The sequence below is a fragment of the Diadema antillarum genome, unplaced genomic scaffold, assembly GCF_040938485.1.
Source record: "Diadema antillarum isolate AM-2024a unplaced genomic scaffold, OU_Dant_1.0 scf00000107, whole genome shotgun sequence".
Lineage (NCBI taxonomy): Eukaryota > Metazoa > Echinodermata > Echinoidea > Diadematoida > Diadematidae > Diadema > Diadema antillarum.
In genome coordinates, this window is record NW_027270996.1 from 350,568 (window position 1) to 377,500 (window position 26,933).

At 39.2% G+C, this 26,933-nt stretch overlaps 1 protein-coding gene across 1 annotated transcript; it reads left to right on the forward strand.

The window, feature by feature from the left end:
- The first annotated feature begins 4,947 nt into the window (after window positions 1–4,947).
- On the forward strand, window positions 4,948–18,657 carry LOC139719212 (uncharacterized). The gene is made up of 16 exons (XM_071630642.1): window positions 4,948–5,072; window positions 5,930–5,977; window positions 6,115–6,193; window positions 6,650–6,851; window positions 7,524–7,633; window positions 9,005–9,117; window positions 9,841–9,913; window positions 10,496–10,656; window positions 11,637–11,804; window positions 12,913–13,005; window positions 13,428–13,520; window positions 14,060–14,129; window positions 14,629–16,128; window positions 16,655–16,829; window positions 17,518–17,584; window positions 18,604–18,657. The coding sequence occupies exons 1-16, from the start codon at window positions 4,989–4,991 to the stop codon at window positions 18,655–18,657; spliced, it is 3,090 nt and encodes a 1,029-aa protein (XP_071486743.1). The 5' UTR covers window positions 4,948–4,988.
- The last annotated feature ends 8,276 nt before the right edge of the window (window positions 18,658–26,933 follow it).

The following is a 26,933-nucleotide window of genomic DNA, read 5'->3' on the forward strand; positions in this document are numbered from 1 at the left end:
GTTCAACATGCAGGAACTCGGTGTAACGTGTGCAAAAGTCAAAATAAGAAAAATAATCAATGAAGTTACTGAGAGATGTTTTAAAACGCAGATTTATTTCAAATCGCCATACACCAAAAGGTAGGCATACTCTGTGTTTACAACTAAATTGATTATCTTTGCGCTCTTTTTATTTCTCTCTGCCCAGTACAAATAATAATAGGGACACATTACGTGCACTTCACGAAATATTTCACGATCAAAGCTATCGAGACTCCCAATGACTTTTGTGTTTGAATTTCTTTAAATTCATATAACCTGTATGTGAGTATGGATGTGTGTGTATGTATGCGTGTGTGCGTGCGTGTGTGTGTGTGTGTGTGCGTGTGCGTGCGTGCGTGTGTGAGCGCGTGTATTGTTCAAGGTACGTGATGAGTTCCATCGTCCTTACCTTTTCTAATCGGGCATTGCATGAAAAAAAAAGCACTCACACACACACACACACACACACACACACACACACACACACAAATAGATTTTTTTAACCTTGAGATGAATAGACACAATAGCAAGCAATTTCCATTTGATATTTTGACACGTTTGAGGACTAAAAAAACTTGACCTACTGCAACAACAACAAAGAGAAAATCATTATGTAGTGCTTTGAAGCTTCGCTGACCACTGACCTGGGAATCGTTGGGTCAGTACCAACGGTCAGACAGAACATTGTTCCGATGCGTGACGAATCTTTTTATACTGCGAAAATTCATATCGGGAAAGATTAGAATCTATGCAAGATAGTCTTGTGGTCTGCCAACTGCCGAAGGGTCCACCAAAGTACAGAGCAGTTCAATAAACTCCCCATTAAACTTCTAATTCCTGTTTGATTCACTTATCCGCTCTCGACTTTCTTTTTATTCACAAACACAAATAATCTGGACTTAAGCCAAACACGCTTGCTTTTATGTAGGCCCCATCATATTTCATTTTGTACAACCCCCGATGTCGACCAGTTATCATCAAAATTATTGTGGATACATTATGTATATTCTTTTGTTTGTTTACTTTTGGCAAAGTACAAGAATTTGTGCTATCATTTTCAATGTAATCTTATATGAAAAGTATGAAATCAACTGAAATGAAATGAAATTAGATTGATAACTCATATCGTGTAATCTAATTCTCTTCCAAGTTAAAATAATAAAAGAAGAAAGGTCTACAACTAATGCTTAGTTCGTGAATTTTACTGTCTTTGAAATGGAGTAATAATGCATGGTTTCCAAAAAGGATGACCTTGAATCATTATCATTATGCCAATGGGCACTGATGGGTTTAAAGTGTTATAGGCCCCCATGAATTCCATTCAGGTCACAGTAAGAAAAATAACATGTATTATGAACTTTGTTGCAGATATCAATATCCATATTACCTAATACACTCCTTAACCTCTTTTCAGTTTCAGCCTGTTGGCTCCAAATCCCGGGCCTACTATCCCGCAGAAGCGCTGGAGTGCCCATCAACAGTAAGACCTTCTTTACTGACTCTGGTTAACTTTTATTCTTAAAAAAAAACCCAGAACATACATGACTGCAATACATGTATAACTTTTGTTGAATATGATACTGTATTTTATCAATGTATCAACGTTATATATTTGTATTATTATTTTTTCCGTGTCCTCAATGCCTAACGAACGTCATTTGCGCCCTATGGGAAAGTGCATTTCATCTCTGATATACCTTAGAACGCATCGTGATAAATCATTTTAAGAAGAATGTAAGAAAAATAACATGTATTATGAACTTTGTTGCAGATGCAAGTCTAAGGTAATGAAACACATCAAGATCATCTCACATGACACAGACTTTTGTTTCGTAGAAAATCTCTTGAAATTCAGACTAAAGAAAATTCTTGATAATCATTCAAACACACATAACTCTTATGTAGGTCCTACGATTGATGCACGTCTGGGATATTACTGTTTTTGCTGTTGCTGGTTTTTGTTGATAATTTTGGTGCCGGTGAGTTTTCATTTCTTCTCGACCCGAATTATTCTCAATTGAGTTAACATTATCGCCAGAGTGTCAGTTTTTATTATGTACTTTCATTATTATCAATAATGATATAATGCATACCTTGCAGTTCTCAAGACGTCCTGACACTGGCTTACATGATAACACATGAAAAGGTTGACTAGTATAGATAGCCTCAACAATCATTAAACTATCTGGATTTCAGTCTAAAAGCAATATGCTCTTCCTTGCAATACACCATGGACGCCAACTTTGTATACTGCAGTATTCTGGGGGCTTAAAAAGCAGGGGCGGATCCAGGAATTCTGTAATGGGGGGCGCAACTAATATTTCTGGTGCCACTTCCGGGTTTCATTTCATTTTGTTCTTTTTATTTCTTTTGTTTTTAACGAAAAATAAAGGGGGCGTGCGCCTCTTGCTCCCCCCTCTGGATCCGCCACTGAAAAGGCTAATCTTTTCGTTGGAAAAACAGTATACAGAGACCTTTTCTACAATAGGTGTGTGCATGTGTGTAGGAATACAAATTTGGAAAAACGAGAAACCTGCAGTATTTTAAGCAATAGACAGTACAAAATACCTCAAAGAAGTAACAGGTAGCATCTATTCAAAATGCATGTAGAAAGTGTACGATTGTAATGCTTCAGCAGCAGCACTGCTGTAGGCTGGAGGTGTAGGAAAAGACTGCTAGCACTGAGTATTCTGCACTTGTATCCGGACTGGTGTAGGCCTAAGGAAGTATGTATGCAGTACTGAGTAGTAGTGTGCGTCGTCGTCACCCAGTCGGTTGGCACAGGACTGGTCGCGTGACGAGGCGTTCTTGCCAAAGACACCCCGAAATGCAGCCACGGTAATTTTTGTGGGTGTAATTATCAGGAGAGGGCGCTAGCGCGAGCTCAGGCAAAGCTTGTCATCGTCACTAAATTCAAACTGGATCGTCTTGCAAGATTATTCCCCCTAAGACCGCTTCAAAGTACAAATACTACTGCTGTGATTGCACAGTAGTGGTTAATGTGAGTTCATCTACTCTTTGTCTGAATATCTGTGTTCGTTTCAATTTTGCATGCATAACTGGTCGGATGAAGTTTAGAGATCCTGTTATTGGTGAGGCTAGAACGTAAATGTCATGAACAAACTGTACTATATGTAGTCCCACTCGTTAGAATATATGTCATTCAGTAACCCAACCAGACGCAGACGCCCCTGTTGCCGGACGCGAGCGGACAGCGCAGCACGCAGCTCAGCGACCGACAGGGCTGTGCAATAGTTAGCCATTAATTAAGTAGCTAATTTATTAGCTCTTTTTTTCTACTTTTACCTCTTTCAGAACGGCTAACCCAAAAGAAATTCATTTCGCAGTGCTCAGCTCAGTCTATTTGGCTCTAATATTGTCCTTAGCTTAGTCCACTTACTTAAATTTAGACTTTCTTTAGTCATTAGTTCACAGTAGCCTACACCAGTTTTAAGACTAACTATGTTAAGAGATCTAAATTTCTGTGCTATTTGGTTATCAACAGTCACAACATGATCAGCAATGGTTATGTTGTGAATTGGTACGGCCTCTGCTCTGCTTTGTGGTTTGTGATTTTGAACCATCATGGAACCATGTCAAAATTTCATTACAGACTGGACCAGCGCTGCGATGAGTTAGAACTTCTAGACTATAATCTAAATTACAGCTGCAGCTAGCTAACCCTTGTGGGATCGGAGCACCCTGATTGTCGTGTCGGAAAGAAAACTTTGGAGGCAGTTTTCTCGAAACTCTGATTTCCTAGACCATTCAACATGGTCTCATAAAATCATGAATATCTCTGCAAGCGAGTACTTTAATGAGTTGTGTTATATATGAAATGAGAGCGAAAGACTTACGGGAATAATGTCGTGCCATTTTCAGAGAATCGACCTCCCTCGATCCTTTTGTTGTAACGGATCACATATTGATTAGAATTTAGAAGTGAATGGTGGATTATCATAATCAAAAAGTGCATATTAAGGCTATTTTGCATTCTGAATGTTTCCTACACCTTTCTTGACTACATTGTTATTTGTGAATGTTAGGCAGTAGGAACCATGATTTTGGGGTTTAGATCTGTTTAACTGTGACCAGCAGCCTCATACGCGTAGCGTAATGGGGCTGCGGACTGTAGCATTCAGGATCATGACAGGGTACCATCGCGGAAGAATATCAACTTAAAATCGAAAAATTTCTTCAATTTGAAGACTTACCAGTGAAGTTGAAGTATTGACAACAGGCTTCGGGCAACGTTTGGTTCTGCCAATAGTCCCTTTCTGTTCGAATGGATGACTTAATAATGTGACTCTGTCGAGAGGAACCTGGGAGAGCTACACTGAATTGACGGCCAGCGCATGCGCACACATCACATGCGCACAAATTTCAAATCCATTGACCGGATAAGATGTCTGTGTGCGCATGCGCTGGCCGTCAATTCAGTGTAGCTCTCCCAGGTTCCTCTCGACCGAGTCACATTAAGTCATCAATTCGAACAGAAAGGGACTATTGGCAGAACCAAACGTTGCCCGAAGCCTGTTGTCAATACTTCAACTTCACTTGTAAGTCTTCAAATTGAAGACATTTTTTGATTTTAAGTTGATCCGCGATACTACCCTGTCATGATCCTGAATGCTACAGTCCGCAGCCCCATTACACTATGCGTATGGGGCTGCTGGTCGCAGTTAAGATCTGTTCTACACCATTTTAATGGCAATGCATGCGTTCAGCAAATTTTGTCATTATGGATGTGTACTGACAAAGCTTTTGTTATTTCTTTTGTGTTTATGGAAATAAAGTAAATAAATTTTCAAGGTTCAAAATCAGTACACAGTGTGTAATATTGTGATTTTTCTTCTGTTTTTAATGGATACAAGTTATCATTCTTTTGCCTTGTTTGGTGTTGCATGTAAAACTTATCTACAGCTATACACTCGACATTAAACTCTGCGAACTTGGCCTCTGCCACAATGTCCTTTGTGCGGGTACCTCGACGCTCTCAGTCGCTGTCAGGAAAATCCAGAAAAAAACAGAGGAGGCTGCCAAAATGGGATGTAAGTACTTAATCCCCCCCCGGTTTATCATACATTTATACATTTCGTGTACTTAATTAATGTTGTTGGTCTTTGCAGCATGATACAGAGTTCCTGTAAATTTTGCAGTGAGTTCCATACAGTGAAACTGTTCTTTTAAATGTGGAAATAAGAAACTTCTTTTATAACTCCTCTCACTTCAATTGATTGTCCAACACAGTGTTCGTATTATATTACAGTCTATTTTGGAGAAGTATGACCTGCATCGTATACAGGTACCATTGTAGACTGCTTTCTAACTACAGATGTGTACATGTGGATTTAAAGAATGCAGTTTCATTTGTTGGTGATTGTACAAACATAGAAAAGAAAGGAACTACTGTAAAGTGTAGGGTTTTGATCGTTAAAATACTGGTATGTGTACCACATGTATTTTTTATACACTTTTTAAGCTGTCAAATCTGACACACACCACAGATCGATGTTTCATCTATACGCTTTTGTTTGCTAGATCATTCCTCCCCTTGTCTTGTCCCTCTTTGCTGTTAAAATGGCTGTTTTTTCATTATAAAAGAAGGATGTATCTTTTAAATAGGAGAATTAAGAGTTCTATATACGTATCTAACGTGTACATAGCCAAAGCTGTGTTGATATTTTTTGCTATGTAATTGTATATTATTGTTACTCCACTTAAAAAAACCAAAAACAAACAAACAAACCAATGTTCAAGACTCTTGAAGATGTTCTATAAGTATTTAGTAAGGATACTTCTAGCCCATTTCATACTTTTAGAAATTTGTCAAATCCTGAATTTCAGTACTGAAACAAACGAGCAGTGTACCACTTTGTTCTTTACAATTTGTACATTATGTGCACAGGACACCACCAGTGATCTGACAGTGCATAAATTGAACAGAGAAGAGTTGGTGAGTAAACGCTCTTTTTCTTCAATCTGTCGTTTTGGGTTTGTTTGTTTTTTTAAATCTTGTCTTCTGATGCCATGTCTTGACTTGTGTTCTCTCATCGTGTCTTACCTTTGTCTAACTTTCTTCCAACCTCAAAGGAACGGCGTCATAAGGTACACCAGTCAAGCAATATTGAAGCTGTTCGGGAACAGCTCAGGAGGCAGGCACTGATTAAAGGTAACATAAATCATTATTTTCCATTTCTATTTTTTCATTGCTCTTGAACCCTCTAAATTTTCCTGTCATTGTCAGGTTTTTCAAGATCTTCCTTTCTCACCGCATGACTAAAACCACAAGCTGTCTTTTCCTTTTGATTAGAGGTACAGATATTGTTACAAATAATGCACATTCTTAATGTTGAGAACTGTTGCATACTGTAAACACCATATATTTTGTGAATTGAACTTTTATAATACAATTTCACGAATGGTTAAATTTGCGATCAAAAACCACATTGTGTGAATAGGAAAGAAGTGTTAGACAATTTCAAGAGAAAGATTACTGATTTCCCACTTTAGATGTACATTGTATGTATAATGCACCTGTGTTACATGAGACAAAATACATGATCTCCTGAATGTGGTAGAGCACAGTGTGACTTGACATTCAATCACCTTTGACCTTTCCAAACAGCCAGGAAAGAGAGGTCGCAGAGTGAGGGAAGTCAGGTGGGTCTGCTGCGGGAGATTCTCTACGACGAGAAGCAGCTCAACGATGCCCTGGCACACTCGGACCGCGTCATGTCTGTTGTCAAGGACCTGTTCTATGATGACCCAAAGAGGTTGCGTGGGATGCCCAACGTCACTCGGGCGCCAGGGGCGGATGGGGAAATAAGGTACTGGTAGGGTTGTGTGTCATTGCAATTTGTGTACACAAGGAAAAAAGAATAATCATGTGTGTACCCTGCAAAACAAATTAACGAGATTTTATTCAAATTCATGAAATTCTTCCGTCAAGATGCTTTCATTGCAACTGATTGACAGTTGCCCTACATCGACGTAAACAAGTCAATCAGTTGCAAAAACAAGATCTTGTTGTTCGAGTGTACTTTAATGGTTATCACATTGTGCTATTAATGATCAAACTTTATTCATGGCACTCTGTTTGCATGGAAAATATTAATCCAAAATAGGAATTTCAATTATTAGTGGAAATGGTTTGACTTCTGTTTACTTTCTTATACTTCCTGTCACTTTGTTCAAATCATATTTTACATCAGAAGATTTTGTAGGTCATGCATAGCACTTACACTTTAGATTTCTTTGCAAATTTGGCAATCAAGAAAAGGCACATATTTTTACAGTTTTACATTGCTTTGTGTAATAGATTGGTTTTGTTAGAGGGTTCTGTATTTCTAGCTACACGTATATCTCCTGGAAGTTTTCATGTTGAACAGTTTCATCTTTTCTGATGATATGCTCAATCTTTTTTTTTAATATTTCTTGTTTTTAATGTTTGTTTATGTGTGTGTGCATGTATGTGTGTTTGTTCATCTGTTCTTCGTCAGGAGGGCAGGCCCCATCCGTGAGGCTGAGCCTCATACCAGTCACCTGGATGTACTGAGTGACTCCATCATGGATCCCCATGCACTGAATGACATGGAACATGAGGAAGAAGGTAAACCTATAGCAGACAATGAACCATCTGTATCAATTCATTCTTTCATGTGTATGGCAGTTGTTTGTGTTTTTTCCCTTTATTCTGTGCTATTTATTCATTCATTCATCAAGGTATAACAGTGATATTTTAGTGAAGAAACTGCTACTTGATTTATAACCTTGTTTCTCTTTTTATGTCTCCGCCACATAGTATGTGCCTGTCACCCTTCCATTCATCTCATTATCCTAAACATAAACTTTCAGTGATTCTTCGTTTCATTCACTCATTCATTCAGTCAGTTCATTTTCAGGGATAGATAATTATGCTCATTTCATAAAAGATTTCATGTTCTATGCGAATGTAGATGTATGTAGATGTTTCATGAATTGACTGTGGATTTTTTGTAGATAAAGTGCACTAGACTGCACAATTTGAAATCTGTTCTGCTCATGCCCCAGTCACATAGTCAACGCGGATCACCCCGGACCACCCCGGATCTGATCCGGGGACAGATCCGTGTTGACGCCGGGAGGCCAACATGGCAAATTTTGGAGGTCAAAAACATCCGGCGTCATCCGGGGATTGCCATATTGGCAGAGCAATCTGGGGTGGTCCGTGTGGCTGCCGTGTAGCTGCCGTGTTGATCCGTGTAGATGCCGTGTTTGTCCGTGTAGACGCCGTGCTCTTCCGGCCTTATCCGTGTAGCTGCCGTGTTGATACCGTGTGTACAGTCATACCAAAATCTCGGATCTCCCCCGGATCTCCCCGGATCACCGTGTAGATCCTTGAGCATCCGTGTTTATATGTGACTGGGGCATTATGCAGAGAGGTGGAGTGTGATCCTTTGTGTACATGAGGTTCAATGCATGGTTCACCCCTGATCATTAGTGACAACTTTTCAAATACTGTAAAAGTGGATATTTTCACGCGAGTAATTTTTCGCGCTTGGCCGGGTAAGATGGATTTCACATGTTTTTAATTCCGCGGAGTCAGGACATTAATTACTGGAACATATGGTATGCAAAAATATTCTCATGCTTTTATTTTCACACTAGCGTCTGGTTGTGTGAAATGGGCGAAAATTTCCACTTATACGGTAGATAATTTTCACATCAAGGCAGCATCTGCTGTAAATGTGTGGCAGAAATATACAATGCCATCTGTATCTCTACAAACATTCCCATTGCATGTACTGACTTTCTTCTAACATTTACTTAGAGGAATTTCCCCAAGCTCTAATGAACAATATGAGGCATGATGCATTGCATATGAAAAATTCTTTTTGGGTACCGGTATTAGATGTAATATTCTAAGAGTGTACTGCTCTTGCAGTGTTCTTGTATTCAAGATCTCTCCCTGTTTGACTTGGAATATATGCAAACTGTACAGCCTCTGGCGATGAGACTGATGTGGAGCACAGTGGGGATGAAGAGAAGCCAGTGTTTGACAGCAAACTGGACATCGATCGCTTTCAGAGCTACATTAGTAAGGCATCAGATCAGGTCAGTCTGAACTTCGAAATTCCGCCCGCAAGATCCCCTTCAAACTTCCATTTCCTCTGCAGTGTCACTGTTGTGCAGATTTTGCCATAATTTGTATTGTATCAAAGAAGGCGTGATCTGTACTGATGTGTGTAATGCCATATTGTGTCTTTGTTTTTCCAAGGGTGTCCTCAGTTTCCATTTGGAGAACTTTTACAGTTTAATGTATTAATTTGGGTTTAGAACTTGTTATGATGATAATGACCTGGGGGGAAGAAGAGATACATGTAGTGCATATCTGAAATGTCTACAACATGTAAGTGTGATGCACTCTTAGTATTTCTGACAAAATTCACATTTGCAGAGAAAAAGAAAGCTTATAAACAAAACTGCAAGTAGTATGACCATTAAAATTGAAACTAACATTAAGGTACAGGAGTTACAGTAGGCTTTTATATTCAAAATTTTGTGATAAGGCCAAACGCAGTTAATGGAGTTGTGAAGAAGAGTGATTAAAGTTTGATGACCCATGCTCTTTTTGCCACAACAAATTGTCTTCTGAGTGTGGAACTTCCTCAAAAGTTAGATCGCAAACTCAAAGCAGTATAAATATTGAGGTGTAGGAAGTCAAAAGAAAAACTGAATTACTGTGAACCGACCTATTTTACATCAAAGCCAATGTGACCATAGTGTTGAATTGCACTATACTCTCATTTTGTTTTCTTCCCTGTTCTCATATTTAAGTTTCATTCAGATGACCAGTCCAGGCTAGCAGGTGGACCTTCACAGCAGCGGCCTTCAAACAAAGAAAATTATGGTAAAATCCTGACATGCAATAAGTACAAATGCACTCTGCGTAGGGCGTAGGACATGACTATGACATGAAATCCAGCAGTACACATTCATAGTGAGAAGTAACAGGAAGTACACTGTAACATAGCTTGTAATTTTGGCATTTTAGTCTTTTACATTGTAAGCAGTTACTTTTTTTTTTCTCCATAGGCATTGACAGTATTTTTTTTAATGTTAATTTTACTACCATTATCTTCTTTCTGTTGATTTTCCTTAATCCTCTGAAGACAATTAGAGTTTTGTCCACTGACCCCTGCTCAATCATAGTCTCACCTAATTCTGTACAGTGTTGCAGTTGTCATGTTGGTGAGTTAAAGAAAAATAAAAGATAACTATGTGATGTGTGTAGGGAGAGTGTTATTGAATGCTTAGAACCTTGTCTTTTTCTCCATGATATACCCTTGAATATGTGGAATGTTGTTTTATTGCTTTCTGTACCACACTTATTGGCAGGATTTTTTTTTTTTTTTTAATGTGCATTTGACCCTAAAGGCATAGTAACTCACCTTATGCATGAGTGTTTTGAAATGATTATGTTGCACTGCAGATCCGAATATGACGCCATCTGACAAAGCAGATCTCTTGCAAGACACGAGGGCTATCAATGACACAGCCAAGGTCAAGAATAGAATGAGGTCAAGGGTCAAGAGTACAGGTCAAAGGTCACAAGATGTTGGTCACAAAACAAGATCAGAAGACCTCGCTGCAGTAAGTGTTGTCTCTCATGTTCCGTGGTAGTGGGCACGTATTTCTTGGCATGATTTAGAGTAAATTTTTATTTCTTTAGTCATTCTAAACCCAAAATGCCGATTCCATGTTGAATACAGTGAAAAATTCAAATTTCATGGTAACACGTCCTATTAAAAGATTTAAAAATTCACATTTTAAAACATTCAAAGACTTTGAAATTCTGACAGATTGCAGTTTTGATAATCCAACTTTCAATCGTGAACTAACCAAAAATTACTTTTTTTAACTAAATAACTTGTTTTCAAGTTTTCTGTGATACTAGAAACATTAATGGCATGAAACTTTGGGAATTTGAGCCGACAGCCTTTTTCATGGCTTGAAACTTTCGCAATTGCTGACCATAAAAATAATTATGAGTATACACTTATGTACTGAATTGTGTAGACAAAAACTTCCGTGTGCATTTTACTTTTCCAAATTGTGGCTCTGCATAATTTGCAAAAGTTTTATCCTTACAAAATTTCAGGTGTTACACTACAATTCAATTCAATTCAATCTCCATTGCCGATTCAATATATAAATATATTTAAAAAATACATGTGAATATGAGCAATTTGTACAAAAAGTGAGTTTAAAAACAATGAAAACGTCAACAAAACAAGGCGAGATTATGATAAAGACAAAAGAATTAAAAAAAACACACATGGGGAAAACAGATATCACAGGTACATAAAGAACAGAAACTCGTTAACATTGTGTGTTTGGTTGATCGAAAATTGAATTGAATTGAATAATATGTTACTGAATATTTTCACAAAAATGATACCTGTCATGCGTGTGTTTGCTAACATCTTTCTTTTTTTTGCCGGTGGCAGTGCTCCTTATATTCATGTAGGCCTACCAATAATGGTGACTGTACAAGGGTTACATAATGACAGATCACAATTATAATTGAAGTACATGTACAATCACAATGTACACCTTCTTACCATGTACAGTGTTTAAATGAGCTGATGAGGGCATGCAGTGAGTTGGAGAGGAAGAGGGGAGAGGGAGGGGGCGGGGAGACCACCGCACCCCTCGACACCAGCAGGTTCTCCCAGCTGTCCGGTTACACGTCCTTCCTCGTCCAGACACTCACAAAGGTCCTCACATACCTCAGTGATGTAAGTAGCGAGATCCATGCGCACTTTCACAAGCTCAGCCTGTTGGTAGTTTTTGTTAATGTTCTGTTACGTGTATTCATGTCTCAGACAGGTTGGTGATGAGGAAATTGCATCTCCATCTCTGTTTCCTTCCACCACCGCCTTCTTGTATACAACACAAAAAAAAAAGAAAAAGAAAGAAGAAATACATGTATGTTCCAAATGACTCAGCATTGCAATATTTGCTTACTATTAAGGGAGTTTTGGGTGTTTCTCAATAGCGGAGCTGGGAGCCTAGGGGATGTTGTTTTCCTGTTTGCTTTTAAACACTGCAAATTATAGAAAAGAGGAAGAATGAAGAGTGTCACAAGTAAGGAATGTAACACATACAGCTGTAGTTACACTGCACAGACATGATTTTCAAACAGATCAAGAGCAAAAAGGTAGTTAAATCATTAATGAGTATTTAAAAATACAGCATAATTGTACTGGCAATAAGATTAATATTTGAAATTGATTAGGAAACTCAACATGAGACATTTAATGTTTTGTTTCTCATTTTTGTCTCAATTGACAGCGAGTAAAGTTGGGACACCACATGCAAAAATTTGTGGCGAGGTCATTTCAGGGTCCCGTTTCAGAAAACTTGTTATCAGTAACAACTGACACATTTCTGTGACAATTTTGCTCTCAGCCAATCAGATGCAAGGTTTTCAGTAGCTTATAACAAGTTTTAGGAAACGGCGCCCAGATCCAAGGGCTCTATGAAGTTCAGATATTCCTTCAGTGAATGCTCAAACAAACTTTTATCAAATTTATGTTAGCCATGTAATCAGTGTGATTAGTCATGCTGATGTGACAATTTATTGTAAGAAATTAATGCCATGATGCATTAAAGTTGCTCACAATCATGACAATTTAACATTGTTATGCCTGTCTTGCAGGAAAGACCGACTTTGTTCCAAGGTTTTGTTCCAAAGCATGTAGCCTGCTCCAGATATTTCCTGCCATGACTGAACATCATTAAACACTCAATGCTGTCTGATCGTACAAAGACTATTGATGTATGCCCACTTGCTCTCGTAAATATTGTTTCATTTGTGTTTGTATCTTTATCTATATTTGATAGACTGAGTCAAGACTACAACAGCAGGAGGCCAAAAACCAACAACTGGAAGGAGAGATATTGCAAAACAGAGAACTGATTGATGCAATGACAGTGGTAAGTTAAGAAATCAAGTATAGTATTAACAAAATGAATCTATATTGAGAAGGGTACTGTATGAAACTGCAATTCATGTGTTACAACCTTAGTGACCTTTCCACCCATGATAATTTCAGAATTTCAGATATGTCATCACCGGTGATGTGTTTTCCGGCTCCATGATATTTGCTCTCGCAACAATTGCTCCCATGAAATTTCTTCACCCTAAGTCAAACATATGGGTAAATTCTACCCGCATATATAACCGTAACCCTAATCCTTATCCTCACATCAAACTAAACTTAAAACCCTATCATAACCCAAACCCTAAGACCCTGGAGAAAATAAGACTGGAGCAATTGTCGCAGGAGCAAATGTTGTGTCATCGTGTCTTCCATTTATGATAGTGATGAACTAACTCTTGAGATCCATTCATGCAGGACATGATCCAGTCACAGGAGCTTAGTATGAAGATTCAGTCAGAGGCCAGACTTCAGATAAACCAGCTTGAGAGGAGACTACAGATTGTGGAGGTGGGCTTACTTCTCCTCGTTCCCCCTTTCTGCTTCTTTTATTTTTTTACTTTAAAGCAGTATGAACTGATATGTGACATGGCTCTAAACTAATTGCAACTTTAGTAATAGTTTGTATTTTTATAGCGCCTTTTCCACTGGATACAAAGCACTAATTGGACTATATATACTTTAATGGAACTTTGCAGTGCAAATGCATGTTACTAATCTGATAAGCAAAATACATTGAATTGAACGTACAAGTTATGCTTGGTCTAAGGGAAGATGCATTCCAATGTTTTTTTGTTAAACATATAAGTACTTACATACCAGTGATTGACAGATGATGTCATTGACAGAATCTTAGTTTCAATGTTTGTTTGTTTGTTTGTTTGTTTGTTTTTGTGGGCATGTCTGAGTAATCTGAAGAAAAGTAGTACAAAAATTATTTTGAAATGTATGCCACATATACAGATATCATAGTGATATTTAGGGTATCAGTAATTTCTTCAGATCAACATGCATTTGACTAACGATGCTGTCTCTTTCAATTTTTCCAGCACCTCATGGTGAACTCGGATTTTGCTGAAGGCATCTCAGCTGCTCAGCCCTCTGCTAAGGAACCTGGTGGTGAGTCATTGCTAATCAACAAGGAATGCAAATTTCGTGTTCCTTTTCATCAAGCAGAGTCGCTTCCATGAATGGTCATGGAGAGGGATAGAGCTAAATTTCTATTGTAGGATAAGATGATAAGGACGTAATGAGGACAATATCTATCCTCATTTTTTTTCCCTCTCGTTCTCTTCTTTTCTTTCATGGCAGGTCAACAAAAATCCTGTGCATTTATGTAGCAGAGGAAAAGATTCGATTTAGGATGAGATTAGGAAATGGATCAATATCTAGAAAATTTAATGGGCTTTGGACTAAAATATTTCAATGCTTATAAACTGAATAGTTCATCTCTTTGTACCATGAATGAGAGCAGAGTCAACATGAAGAAATATAAGGATGCAGTATGTAGTGTACATTGTCCTCACATTGAGTTTTGTGAAAGTTTCACCCCATACAGAGAAAAACTTTGAGAGAGACTGAAATGCAGCATTTTCTTGCCTTTTGTTGTGTGACACAGACTTGCCTGAAAACGGCCAGTCAAAGCAGCAAGCTGTAACTTCCGTGGCAAGTTCAGCTGTACCTTCGCCAGGAGCGCCTGATAGCATCTCAGATCAAGGAAAGGGTGTCGGAGAAACCGAGAAGTCAAAGCCCACTTTTTCTTCCATCTCATCCATCCCAGCTCCTCTATTTCAATCTTCATCACTGGTGACACCCAGCATCAGTGGTGCACCACACACATCAAGTGCCCCACTTTTTACAGGGGAGAACCAAACCCATCTAAGCCAACATACCATAGACAGGCTCATGAATCCAGCAAACTTTCAGTCCAGTGAACCAGTTGCTGCCTCTGCTGGACTGGAGCAGCGGTCGTCGCAAGAGAAGGAACACATTCATGTTGGTGTAAACATCAGGAAGGTGCAGACAAACATCCCATTTGTTCAAGGCGGGTTGACGAGTGACATCACAAAATCCCAACAACTGAAACCAACTGACCCCTTTCAGACTCAGTATAGGTCATCAGGACTTCCTGGTGCGGATGAGAAACCCCAAGCTGTGCAGTCGTTACCTGCTGCACGGACTTCATCCACAAACTCATATTCAGGAGGTGGTGCAGAAACTTTTGCGGGGACATCGAGACCGGCAACTGGTGCGGATGCCACAGTCGGCAGCGGAATAAACCGCCTGCACCCTATCCAGCCAGCCATGCTTCTCTCACCTCCAAGGCAGAAGGACAGAAGAGACTTCATCAGACCACAGGGGTACCAGCAAACCATGGCCTACAGAGAGCATGCTCCCAACACAGGCGCAGCTGGAAGCAGAGGGTCAAATACTGCTTCTGCAATGCCAGCTTCAGGGCCAGCTTCGGGGCCAGCTTCAAGATCAGCTGCAGTCCCTATAATGAGGCCTGCAGGAATTCAGAGTGGACAGTTGCTACATCCCAATGCCTCTTTAAACCAAACTGGTGCCCCACCCTTCTACTCCCTCAACAATCAGGCTAGACCTGCACAGACTAAGCTGCCGGCAAGCGACCATCTGCAAGATAGTAGGCAAACAGCGCCCTCTGTCTTGTCTCTAGACAGCTCATCCACCCGTTACCTGTCTCTCCCCAGTCAGCACAGAGAGGCAGTGGTCATCAAGAACATCCTGAAGCCAGAGCTGCCTCCTGCTGGCGAGGCCCATCAAGACCCCCTTGTTAGGCATCGACCTGGTCCAAACGGGCAGGATCACTCACATCCTCCTCAAGCAGGAGACCAGGATAGTCTGCGAGGGCTGGACTCAGAATCGGCTGACGGAACTGTGGAGGCCAACAGCGAAATTGCGGCGGAGCTGTCCGTGGACATGAACGAGAAAATCGCAGCTCTCTCCCGGCAGCGTGCCGAGGCCCAGGCAAGGTTGCAGCAACTGAAGAATGTCCACACCGCAAACAAAAGCATAGACATTCAACAGCGACCATCTACCAGTGGTGCAGGGGCTCCTCCTCTCAACCAAGTAAATGGGACTTCATATACACAAGCAGGTAATTCTTTTAACACAAGCGATTGGTGATAATGGATTGTTTTGTTTATGTCATGCACTCGGCATATTGCATTTCAACTTGATGAATTTAAGAGACTGGGTCTTGTATATTATACACCTGACAAGTGCATGTTATTCATATTTTGTCTAGACATATTAATTACAGCATGGTAGAGGACACAAATAGATTAAAACAAATCCCTCTTCATACTGCAGCAAAGTTTAAACTGCTACTTTAATGCTATATGGAGGATAGGAACTATTCTGCTTGCACTACATGTAGGAAAAAAGACTATGGCATGTGCCCTGACAAATTTTCCAATGGGTTTGTACCTCCTTACCACCAGAGTGGATTGTACAATGTGTAGATGACTTTGTATTCACCATATTTGTGTCCTGACGAGGAGTGTAGGGTTGATAGGACTCGATTTGTGATGAACAGTAAAATCATTCAGTGCAAGAAGCATCCTTTCCAGTAGCACTCGCCACACAGTTTTGAATCTGTCCCTCCGTTGATCTTTTTGAAGGAGTGCTGCTCGGAGCATCGCCACCAGTGTCGCCGATCCCGAGGGAACCGCCAGCCCCAGTTTCCATGGCAACACAGTCCTCCTGGGCATCCTCAAAGGGGAGAGCCATCCATGTTTCCCTACCAAAGCTAGATGACCTGGAGATCTCCGCAACAAGCACCCCAGCCTCAAGGCGGTAAGGTCGTCAGTGAGGGTGTAAACCAATCTGCATCAGCAATCTCGCATATGGGGGGAGGGGCAGGGGGAAAGGGGAGGTGGATGCTGTAATCTTCTACCAAAAATATATCAAAGATGTTATTGTGTGCCATTGATATACTTAGAAAGTTCACTTATGCTCCTTCATGGAATTTGTGGAATCTTCATGTATTGGTCTTTTATAGGTACAAAGCAAGCATGGATTACCCTGTTACTGTCTATAAAATGTCACTGTCACATGGCCATATCTAGCACTTGGTACTTACTGTTTATTATGATTTTATTTTTTTCTTTTTTTCTTTTTTTCTTTTTTTCTTTTTTTTTTGTGGAGGATGAGGGATAATAGAACTGTTCTGACAGAGATGTGCTGGAGTACTTTTGTCCCATTCCAAGAATGTCGCATTTATTAGGTGTGACTCTGAGACTAGTGTGATGTCTGACAAAATCTCTGATCTGTTGCTGATATTGTTACATGCCAAATCTGTGATCTAGGAGCATTGCTTAATGGGAACTAACAACACTGCATAATTTTCCTGTTGATATAATTCATGCTATTATTTTTTTTTTTAATTGCCGTCATCATCATCACATCATTGTTTTTATTGTTGTCATCAGTACTATTAGACAATTGGGTTAAGGTGGCTTCTTCTTTTAAACACTCATTGCAGGACTTCATTTGGGAGTGATGGGCCCTCTCCCAGTATTGATCAGATTAACTGGAAGACACCGCTGAAGGTACATCACCTATCCACAAATATTCCTCTCAGCCCTATCCTGTCACATCACAGCCCCATTCTACTAAAGAGCTGCAATCAGTTAATCTTTTGATACAATGTACCATGATTGTAATCCAAGGTTAGCAGCATTGCCACACAAGTTCAAAGTCAAGTGCAGTGTCATGTGATATAAGTCCTGTATCTTAATTCTCAGAGGAGTCATTGGACTGAATTTATCTGGTCCAACAAAGTACAGTGGACTCCTGTTATAGTAAAGTCCGCGGGACCGGCAGTTTTCTTTTGCTCTTTTGAAATTTTGTTATAAGCAAAGAAATTAACAATAGAAAAATATAGAGCCAATAATGTTGCAGCCTGAATTTTTTATTTCTGTGTACAGGTTAGAACTGTGTTCGTTGTAGCGGGAGTGCACTGTATATGAAAACCCCTCATTGCTCTGCAGGCCTTGTCTTGTCTGTTTGTAGTCTCATGGAGATGAACTTCCTCGAAAGAGGAATTATCCTTTTCAATCGAGGTAATGATACAAACTCCCATCTGTCAAAACTTTGAGCTAACTCAGAGGAATGATGAGAAGGATTTGACAGTTAGAACAGTGCCATCAATTCATCTTGTATGTCACATATGGGCAAAGTGAGTATCTTTCTTTGCCCCTCAGCTCTACCTTTGCTATGTCCTTAGCTTTGTCTTCAGCCTCAGTCTTCATTCTGAATGGTTTCATCTATGCAAAGTGAAAGATATCATATCTTTTTAGTTTACAATAAGAAGAATTTATTTCTTTAAACTGAGTTGAATTATGTAATCTGTAGACATAAATGCATTCTTGCAGATTTTCTTCTCATCTGTCTTTTCCTTGTATCTTTCCATCCCTGTCCATCAGTATATTCATCCATCTATCAATCTATTCACCCATCTATCTTCCTGTCTATCCACCCACCTGTAGAATGTGCTCCCGTCTGTCTATTAATATATCTCCTTCTCAGTTTATGATAGTTTCTGTCTGATTATTTCTTTGATATTCAGGACTCCCACGGAGAAGAGGAATTCTTTGCTCTCAAAGCACACATCTCGTCATGAGCCTCTCAACCTTGTACCGTGAGCGCCGAGGCTCCCTTTCCGTGCAGGGGACTTTGGACAGTGTGTTAAATTATTGCTATGGAGTTTTCTGTGCCAAACAGCACTCAAGGCTTGCAAACGAATAACAAGGAACAATGTGGAACAGCAGAAAGATGGATAATGCATGCAGCATGATGAAGATTATCAACAGTTGGAAATTGCTGCAATGCCCCACTTGCAGTAATTCACAGGGCATCTGCAGTCAATGTAATAGAGGTAGAAAACATCACACCTGCTGTATACGTCATCGGAAGTGAAGCTCTTTATCAGTCAAATATTCACTTGAGTTATATACCTGTAACCTATAAGCCATGTGAAATATGTTCCACGACTCCTTTGTCTAAATTTACCTCTGATCATCATTATTATAATTTTTTTGAAATCATTATCAAAATCATTCAAATTACTTTGAGTGTGTGCTGAAGTCTTAATCATCTATAAAGAGCATAGAAATATAGGATTATGATTAAAGTCATACATGTAGATGGAATTCTTGAAATAAGCAGAGAAGTTTATTTCATAGACTCTTCCATGAAATTCCCATGACTTTCTTACTATCAAATTCAAGTGAATTAGCTTGCTTAGGTGAGGGGAGGGGGGGGGGGGGGGAGGGGAAGCAAATAAATACAGTGTTACAAGCCTATATGTGAGGGCAACAATACTGATTTCTGCTGATGCACACCAAAGATTATGTGAAGATGTCCCTTGAGGTTGATTATTGACTGTTGTCCATTCTTATGAAGTAAGTACAGTCACTTCACCTATAACATGGAATCCAAACGGCCTGGAGAAAATCCTTCGACTTGCAGTTGTTCATGGATTTTGACTGATACGGTAGAATTTAACACATGTTTATGCTTATCCAGGTTAGAATTTTTCTTCAACATAGCCAATTTTTGACTTGTGCGACTCGACTTAAGCTACGTTGATCGTAGTGAATAGATTAATTATTCGATATGTGATAGTGCAACTATCTGAGATAAAAATTGTCCTATTATCTCCCCAGTGTCAGTGTCCAAAGAGAAGGGACAAGTAGCCTTAGCCATTACTGGAGAGTGGAGCTATAATACTGTAAAACATGAAATTTTCGCGAATGGGAGCCGACGGCCTTATTCGCAGCGTGAAATTTTTGCGAGTTGCCTATAACATTCAATGCATATAGTGTATACAAGATCTTTAGCATGCATTTTAATTTTGCGAAACTCGGCTCGCAAAATTCGCAAAATTAGAATACACGCGAACGTTCCTAGTTTTACAGTAGCATATCAGTTTGTTTGTGGTAGCTGCCTTTACCACAGAGAAAGACTACTAGAGAGGAAGAAAAAAAAAAGAAGAAAAACAGACAGAAAGGATGTGGGTGAAAGTGCAGATTGAGAATACATGTATACATGTACGCCAAAGTGCTCTCGATCTGAGACATGACCGACATTCTCTGGTCTGGTTTTTTTATGCCTCCGCCACGAAGTGGTGCCGGAGGCATTATGTTTTCGGGTTGTCCGTCCGTCCGTACGTACGTCCGTACGTCTGTACGTCCGTACGTCCGTACGTCCGTACGTCCGTACGTCCGTACGTCCGTACGTCCGTACGTCCGTCCGCTTTTGTTTACGCGATAACTTGAGTAATATTGACTTGAATTCTACCAAACTTGGTCCAAGTATAAAGTATGATGGGGCAATTAGTTGATTAGATTTTGGGTGAAATCCGCCAAAGGTCAAAGGTCAAAGGTCAAGGTCAAATCATGAAATTGTATCTGTTTACGCGATAACTCAAGACTGGATCGAGCAAATTTCACCAAACTTTGTCAGAGGATGATGTATGATGGGACAATTACTTGATTAATTTTTTAGTGAAATCGGACTGAGGTCAAAGGTCAAAGATCAAGGTCAAATCCTGAAATTTATCTGTTTACATGATAACTCAAAACTGGATGAAGCAGCTTTCACCAAACTTGGTCCAAGGATGATGTATGATGGGACAATTAGTTGAGTAGATTTTAGTGACATTGGCAAGAGGTCAAAGGTCAAAAGGTCAAGGTCAAATGCTAAAAATGTTGCTATTTCCCCAATATCTATGCAATGCCCTAAGGTATTTTCTTGAAACTTGGTGCAGACATGTACTACTGCATATAGATTCTCCAGAGAGAGTTTCATGTCATAAGGTCAAAGGTCAAAAGGTCAAAGGTTAGGTGAAAATGTTGTAATATCACTTTTCTCACAAATGGTTCAATGTATCTTCATAGAACTTGGTACATACACATGTACTGACTGGCAGAGATTATCTAGGGAATTTAGGGGTCGTAGGTCAATAGTCATGGGGTCAAAGGTCAAGGTCAACTCCTCAATATTTTACTGTTTCCCTCATACACTAATATATGAGATGCTTGCATTATTAGATTTCAAACTTGATATATACATGCATTACCTAATGGAGATTCTCCAGGAAATTTCCAGCCAGAATGTCAAAGGTCAGAGGTTAAGGGTCAAAGGCCAGGTTTCCATGCGTCCCCCCCCCCCCCAAAAAAAAAAAAAAAAAAAAAATCTATTTTGTACTGTAATTAACTCTTTCTTCATACCTTGGAAATTACTCAATGCATAAACTTAAGGGTCTGTCAGAATTCAAGTAAAAATTCTCAATTCCCCAAATATGTGCACCTGCACTTTTCGACAATTATAGCAAACCCAGTTCAAGGAAAGTGAATATTCAAGTCATTTCTGACAAACCTGTCATATCAATATTTTGCCAGTTATGTGAAACTGTCATGGATCACACATGTGAAGACATTGTACTATACGCCTATTGGGAGAATCATGCATTATGGCGGAGGCATCAGTCGCCATAGCGACATTTCTAGTTTTTCTCTCATTCTATTCAATTCAGAGAATTGGTGATTGTCCGTCCATAATTGTCTATAAATGAAAGTTCTGTAGAGTAAATCAGTCTGTCAGTTTGTGTACATACAGTGTCTTTTTTTAGTACCTTATTTTTTTTCGGTCATGTGTGTGTAAGTTTAAGTTTGTCGATGTCCGCCATGGGTGAAAAAGAAATAAATTGAGTAATATATACGAGTATCATATCAGGAGTTGCATAGATTCTTGTTTTTACCATGTGGAGTTTATGTGCACAAGACTGTTTTGTTTGTATTGTCATCGTTTCCAAACTTGTAATGTAGTTTGACATATTGTGATCTATCATAAGGCTCAAAGTGTTGTATGTGTCAGTGCAGGTGTGTTGATAATGATGTCTGGGTACTAAATTAATTTGTGTTTACATAACGACTTGTAAGTGTTTGTTTGTGTGTAGGTGTGTGTGGGTGTGTTTGTGTGTGCACGTACATGTGTGTTGTTTGTAGATGATACCGATTGGTAGATAGATTTGAGATATATATACATGTATATGTATATATATATATATATATATACATGAAATTTTAGCAGTTGTAGATATTTGAGATTAGAGCTGACAAACAAAGAATTTTTTAGAAATCAACATGTATATGTGATGATTTCAATGTCTTCAAATTTATTTCTTGTTATGTAACTGATGCTATTGCATTGAGAATAATTTGTTTTTTGTTGTTTTTTTTATGATCACTTTAATTATAGAAATAATATTTTTCTGTTTTTTGTATTCAAACTCTTACAGATTATAGATTGATACAAAATGTATATCATACACATGTACGTAACTGAAAGTTGTTTGCTGATCACGACATCTAGGTCAACATAATTATCAAGATATGGGTCTTGATTGTTTTGGAATGTCATGTTCAGTGTTTGTGTTGGTAGAGGTTTGTGTGTGGTTTTAGGTGATGGCTGAAGGATGATGATTATGTTAAGATCGCTCTTTCATTTTCTTATTCTGTAACATATAAAAGCAGATTAGAACAACAACACTTTAAAAACAATGCATTGTTTTTTATATACTGTATTGATCATGTAGGATGGTGTTCAGTTAAGCTGGAGATACCCATTGTAACAAGTCCTCGGGACCAGAGGGTTTTGAATCGTTACATCGAAATTTCATTATAATCTAAGGGAATTTGGGTATCTGAATTTTTACTAAGTACATGTAGTTGCAAACTTCGTTACAAATAACACGTTTGTAACGGAAGCGCCCTGTATTGCCGATAACATGTGTTGATGTGTCATTCTTAAGCATCCGTGATTCCAGAACAACAATTTCAACTGTTTATGAAAATGTATAGTGCAGCAAGTCAAGGCTGCTACTGCAGATGCCTGGGCAGGGATTTTCATATTCAACACGAAACCTTAACCATTAGTCCTAAATGTCACCATTTTATCATGTGTTTAGCTAAGTAATCGTTGCTTTGCGCTTCGATTGGCAGAGCATTAATTTTCACTCCAGGGTACAGGCGATTGAGACTGGGACGGTGTCCGATTTGACCCGGTGCGTCTCTCAATAAATCAGGAAGAGCGCCATCTATCGACATACTACTTCCTCAAAGGTCGTTGATTCTGAAGTATTATTGTGCGTTGCATTGAGCTATGAACTTTTGCTTAAATATACTGATAATTATTGGTAACACCACATTTGCTCCTGCAACAATAGCTCCGGTCTTATTTTCTCAAAGAGATTAGGGTTAGGGTTGTGATAGGGTTTTAGGTTTAGATTAATGAGAGGATTAGGGTTAGGGTTATGTTTGTGGGTAGAATTTAAGTATGCTTGGCGTAGCGTGCAGATTTTCATGGGAGCAATAATCGCAGGAGCAAAAAATGTCATGGAACCACGCCAATTCCCCCCCCCCCCCCCCCCCAAAAAAAAAAAAAAAACTATTCCGCTTCCCTCCTCGACCAAGAAATGTTCAATGTTTGTTGTGTCATGACGTAGGTGTGATGACATCATTGATTGTGCTATATAAAGAAATTCCGTGACAAAACATCAACGTGATTTCGGCCACCACGTATCAGCATTAAGTGACTGTTCCAGGGCATAACAAAAACAGACGATTAATCATCAGCAAGTTTGATAAGAATTTTTGGATGTGCCCACAAGAAAACTTGTTTGTGACGTTCTTCAAGAGTCCATGCAAGACCCCTGACTCGAGAACCATGATATGTCGTTCTGTCAGCAAGGGATGTGACACGGAGAAATGGTCCCTCAGCGAATGGTGTCCTCTAAAATGATAATCCGCGTTCGTTTTGACAGTAAAAGAACCAAAACGAAGGCGCCGTTTACACTTTTATTACGTTTACCTACTTTACCACTACTCTTTTCGTGAACTACGATTTCCCTTCTTACAGTTATCAGCGATTTCCATTTGACAAAGTTCTGTTTAATGCGTACAGTTTATAAACTGCTTCTCTGCAGCTGCCTTTCCACTATATTTGTCACATTTCAACATTATTTACAACCCTCATTTTCAAAATTACGCGGAGGTTTTAGACGGCATAATCCACCTAACTTTGAAATGACACCTGCACTTTAAAGATATCAAACACCTTCCAGTTTATGATCCAGATACAGTTATAGGCCTACTTGTCTAAATATATGATTATTAATAAAATGTATCAAACATTGTATTGCATCAATGTATTATCTTCAAGGAAGGACTACCTGAAACTAAAGGAGACAGTTTTCTATATAGCAACATTAGAATAAAATGCTTTATTCATAAATACATTTGTATGTGCAGAAGCGGATCTAGAGGGGGGGGGGGGGGGGTGGGGGGTTGCAAACCCCCCCCCCCCCCCCCCCCCACAACAAAAAAAAAATCCGGGGACCATTTTTTTTTATCTTATCTTTTTTTTTAAACTTGTAATTTTATTAAATAGTGGTGTTTTAGATGCAAGAAAACGCCATTTTCACACACAGATTTTCAAAAATTCTCCCTACTGTGGGAGGGGGAAAAAAACCCTCCCACACCCCCCCCCCCTTTATAAAAAGCTAGATCCGCCCCTGATGTGAAATTTTCGAACCGAAGTAATTGAGAGGTGGCATTTTTACACATTCTTTCTTGAAGCCTCTTTGCTATAAAAGTGTTAATTTCATGAACAATGTCCCGCAAAGAGATTGGTGTTACAACCCAATTTTAAATGACACCGAGGGGTGGACGAAGGAGAAGGCCATGGGACAGTATTTCAGGTGACCACACTCGTCCTATCTATCTCCGGTGAAAGGCGTGAATCACCGGCGATGACACTGGAAGTGTATGTCACTAGTGCTCAAGATACCGTAAATCTTGGAATGTCGCAGATACTGCTCGTACGCAGGTGTATGATGTATGATGATAGGGGGCGCTAAAATAACGCGAACTTTCCAATATCTTGACCTCGATGAGCCACACCTGCCTTGACAACACGTGCGGAAGTCTTAGTCACGTGACTGTTTATTCGTACTGTTGTTTTGTTGTTATTTTTCTTATTAATTTTGTTTGACCAGCTTTCAAACAGCCGTTTCACACGCCATCTCTTAAAGTACGTATTCACTGTAAAAACATCGGTGTTAGATTTAACACCATGGGTGTTAAATCTAACAAAGATCAAACTTCAATAGAGGACCACACCCACAGGTGTAGAAAATGCACTGTGATGGTGTTGAAAAGTGTTCACCTGACACTTCGTGGTGTTAATTTGACACTGTACCTGGTGTTATTTTGACACTGTACTGGTGTTAATTCAAAAATGACACCACATGGTGTTGATTTGATATTTGTTGGTGTTAATATCAATGGTTTAACACCCGTCCAGCTTCAATAAGAGACCACACCAGCTGGTGTTACTGTGGTGTAAATCTATTTTCACATTTTTTCAAAAATCTAGTATTTTAATGTAAAATTCTTGATCGTCTTGTTTAAATTAAAAATCAACAAGAAGTGCAGTTACTAAGAAACTCTTCAAAAAACAGTGTTATATTTGGAAATGACACCCGGAGGTGTTAATTTAACACCATAAATGAGCACCGAAAATTTAACACCAGCTCGGTGTTTACTATTTAACACCGGACTTTTTGCAGTGTTACAGATTTTTTGTGTATCGATAGGCCTGTCATCGTCATTGATCTCAGTAATTCATGTAGCGTGTTCTTATGTATAGTTGTTGGTTTGTTTGATTTTTGTCGTTTGTTTGTTTGTTTTGTTTTGTTTTGTTTTTCTGTTTTGTTTTTGTTTGTTTGTTTGTTTGTTTTTTGGGTTGCTTTTTTTGGGGGGGGGGGGGATTGTAGGGGAATGTTTACTAGCTTGCAATACCAGACCGTTTTACACTCGCATCCGTATTCAAAGATTTTGCATAAAGACATTTCACGGCAATGAAATAGATTTCCAGATCATAGCTGAAATCAACATCACTTTTCTACCCAAGACATAATAGTGACACATTGCCTCTTGATTCGGAAAATGTCTGTCTTTAGTTTCAGATTTCGAATTGCCTGCGCGATTTTGAGGTGCAGTTTCCTTTCTATTTACTTCTCTCATGTAAACGTGGGGCCCAATCGAAGATAAGCTGTCGAAGAATGTCGTAAAGCAATCAGGCATTGTAATCATGTTCCTAGGCTCGCAAGTTGCAATCACCTTTAGAGAATCTCAGTTTCCCACTTGGCATGCCATACACGTTTTCGACGCCTTTGACGCAAAGCAAATTAAGTCATTTGGCAACACTGGGTAGTCAGATGAGAGATTGTTAAAAGTTTCATTTAAAAGTTCATTTAAAGGACAATATACCGTCTTTGCCAGCTGTTATTATCATTAGTTTTTCCGATGGAAACATTAGTGAGGTCATAATAAAAGTGAGCTGCAAGACTTTTTGCTACCGTGGTTACGAGCTGGCGTTGTGGAACTTGTTATCAGGAGAGCAAAAAAGCGAAAGAGGGCAAGAAACCGCTTGTGAATTTTATTGACTGCTGGTGTTAGGGCGTCATGATGGGTTAAAGTTCGTTATTCCGAAGGTTCGCCAACCCGAATATGAAATGAGCTTCATAATTCCGAAGGTTCGTTATTAGGAGGCACACTCTTTTAATTAATGGAGTTAAAATGGAGCTATATTATAGTTGGACACACGATTTATATAATTGTACCTTAAGTCATTCTCATAATTATGAGGTTCGGTGGCGGGAAGAAGGCTCGCAAAAAAGGGATCCCGTCTTTAAATCATTGAAATATGTAGGATTCGTTTTGTTTCGTCCGGTCGGCGTTGGCGAGAATATTCAGATGGTGCTGCGAAACATTATTTACAAGACCAGGCATGACTCATTATTTTTTTTAAGGACGCCACCTGTTGTTATAC

Excerpts from the sequence above, each read along its gene's own strand:
- LOC139719212 (XM_071630642.1), top strand. The coding sequence starts at position 4,989 with ATGTCCTTTGTGCGGGTACCTCGACGCTCTCAGTCGCTGTCAGGAAAA. Across the intron at positions 9,914-10,495 it reads TTCAAACAAAGAAAATTATG|ATCCGAATATGACGCCATCT; the intron begins GTAAAATCCTGA and ends GTTGCACTGCAG. Across the intron at positions 11,805-12,912 it reads TCCTCACATACCTCAGTGAT|ACTGAGTCAAGACTACAACA; the intron begins GTAAGTAGCGAG and ends TATATTTGATAG.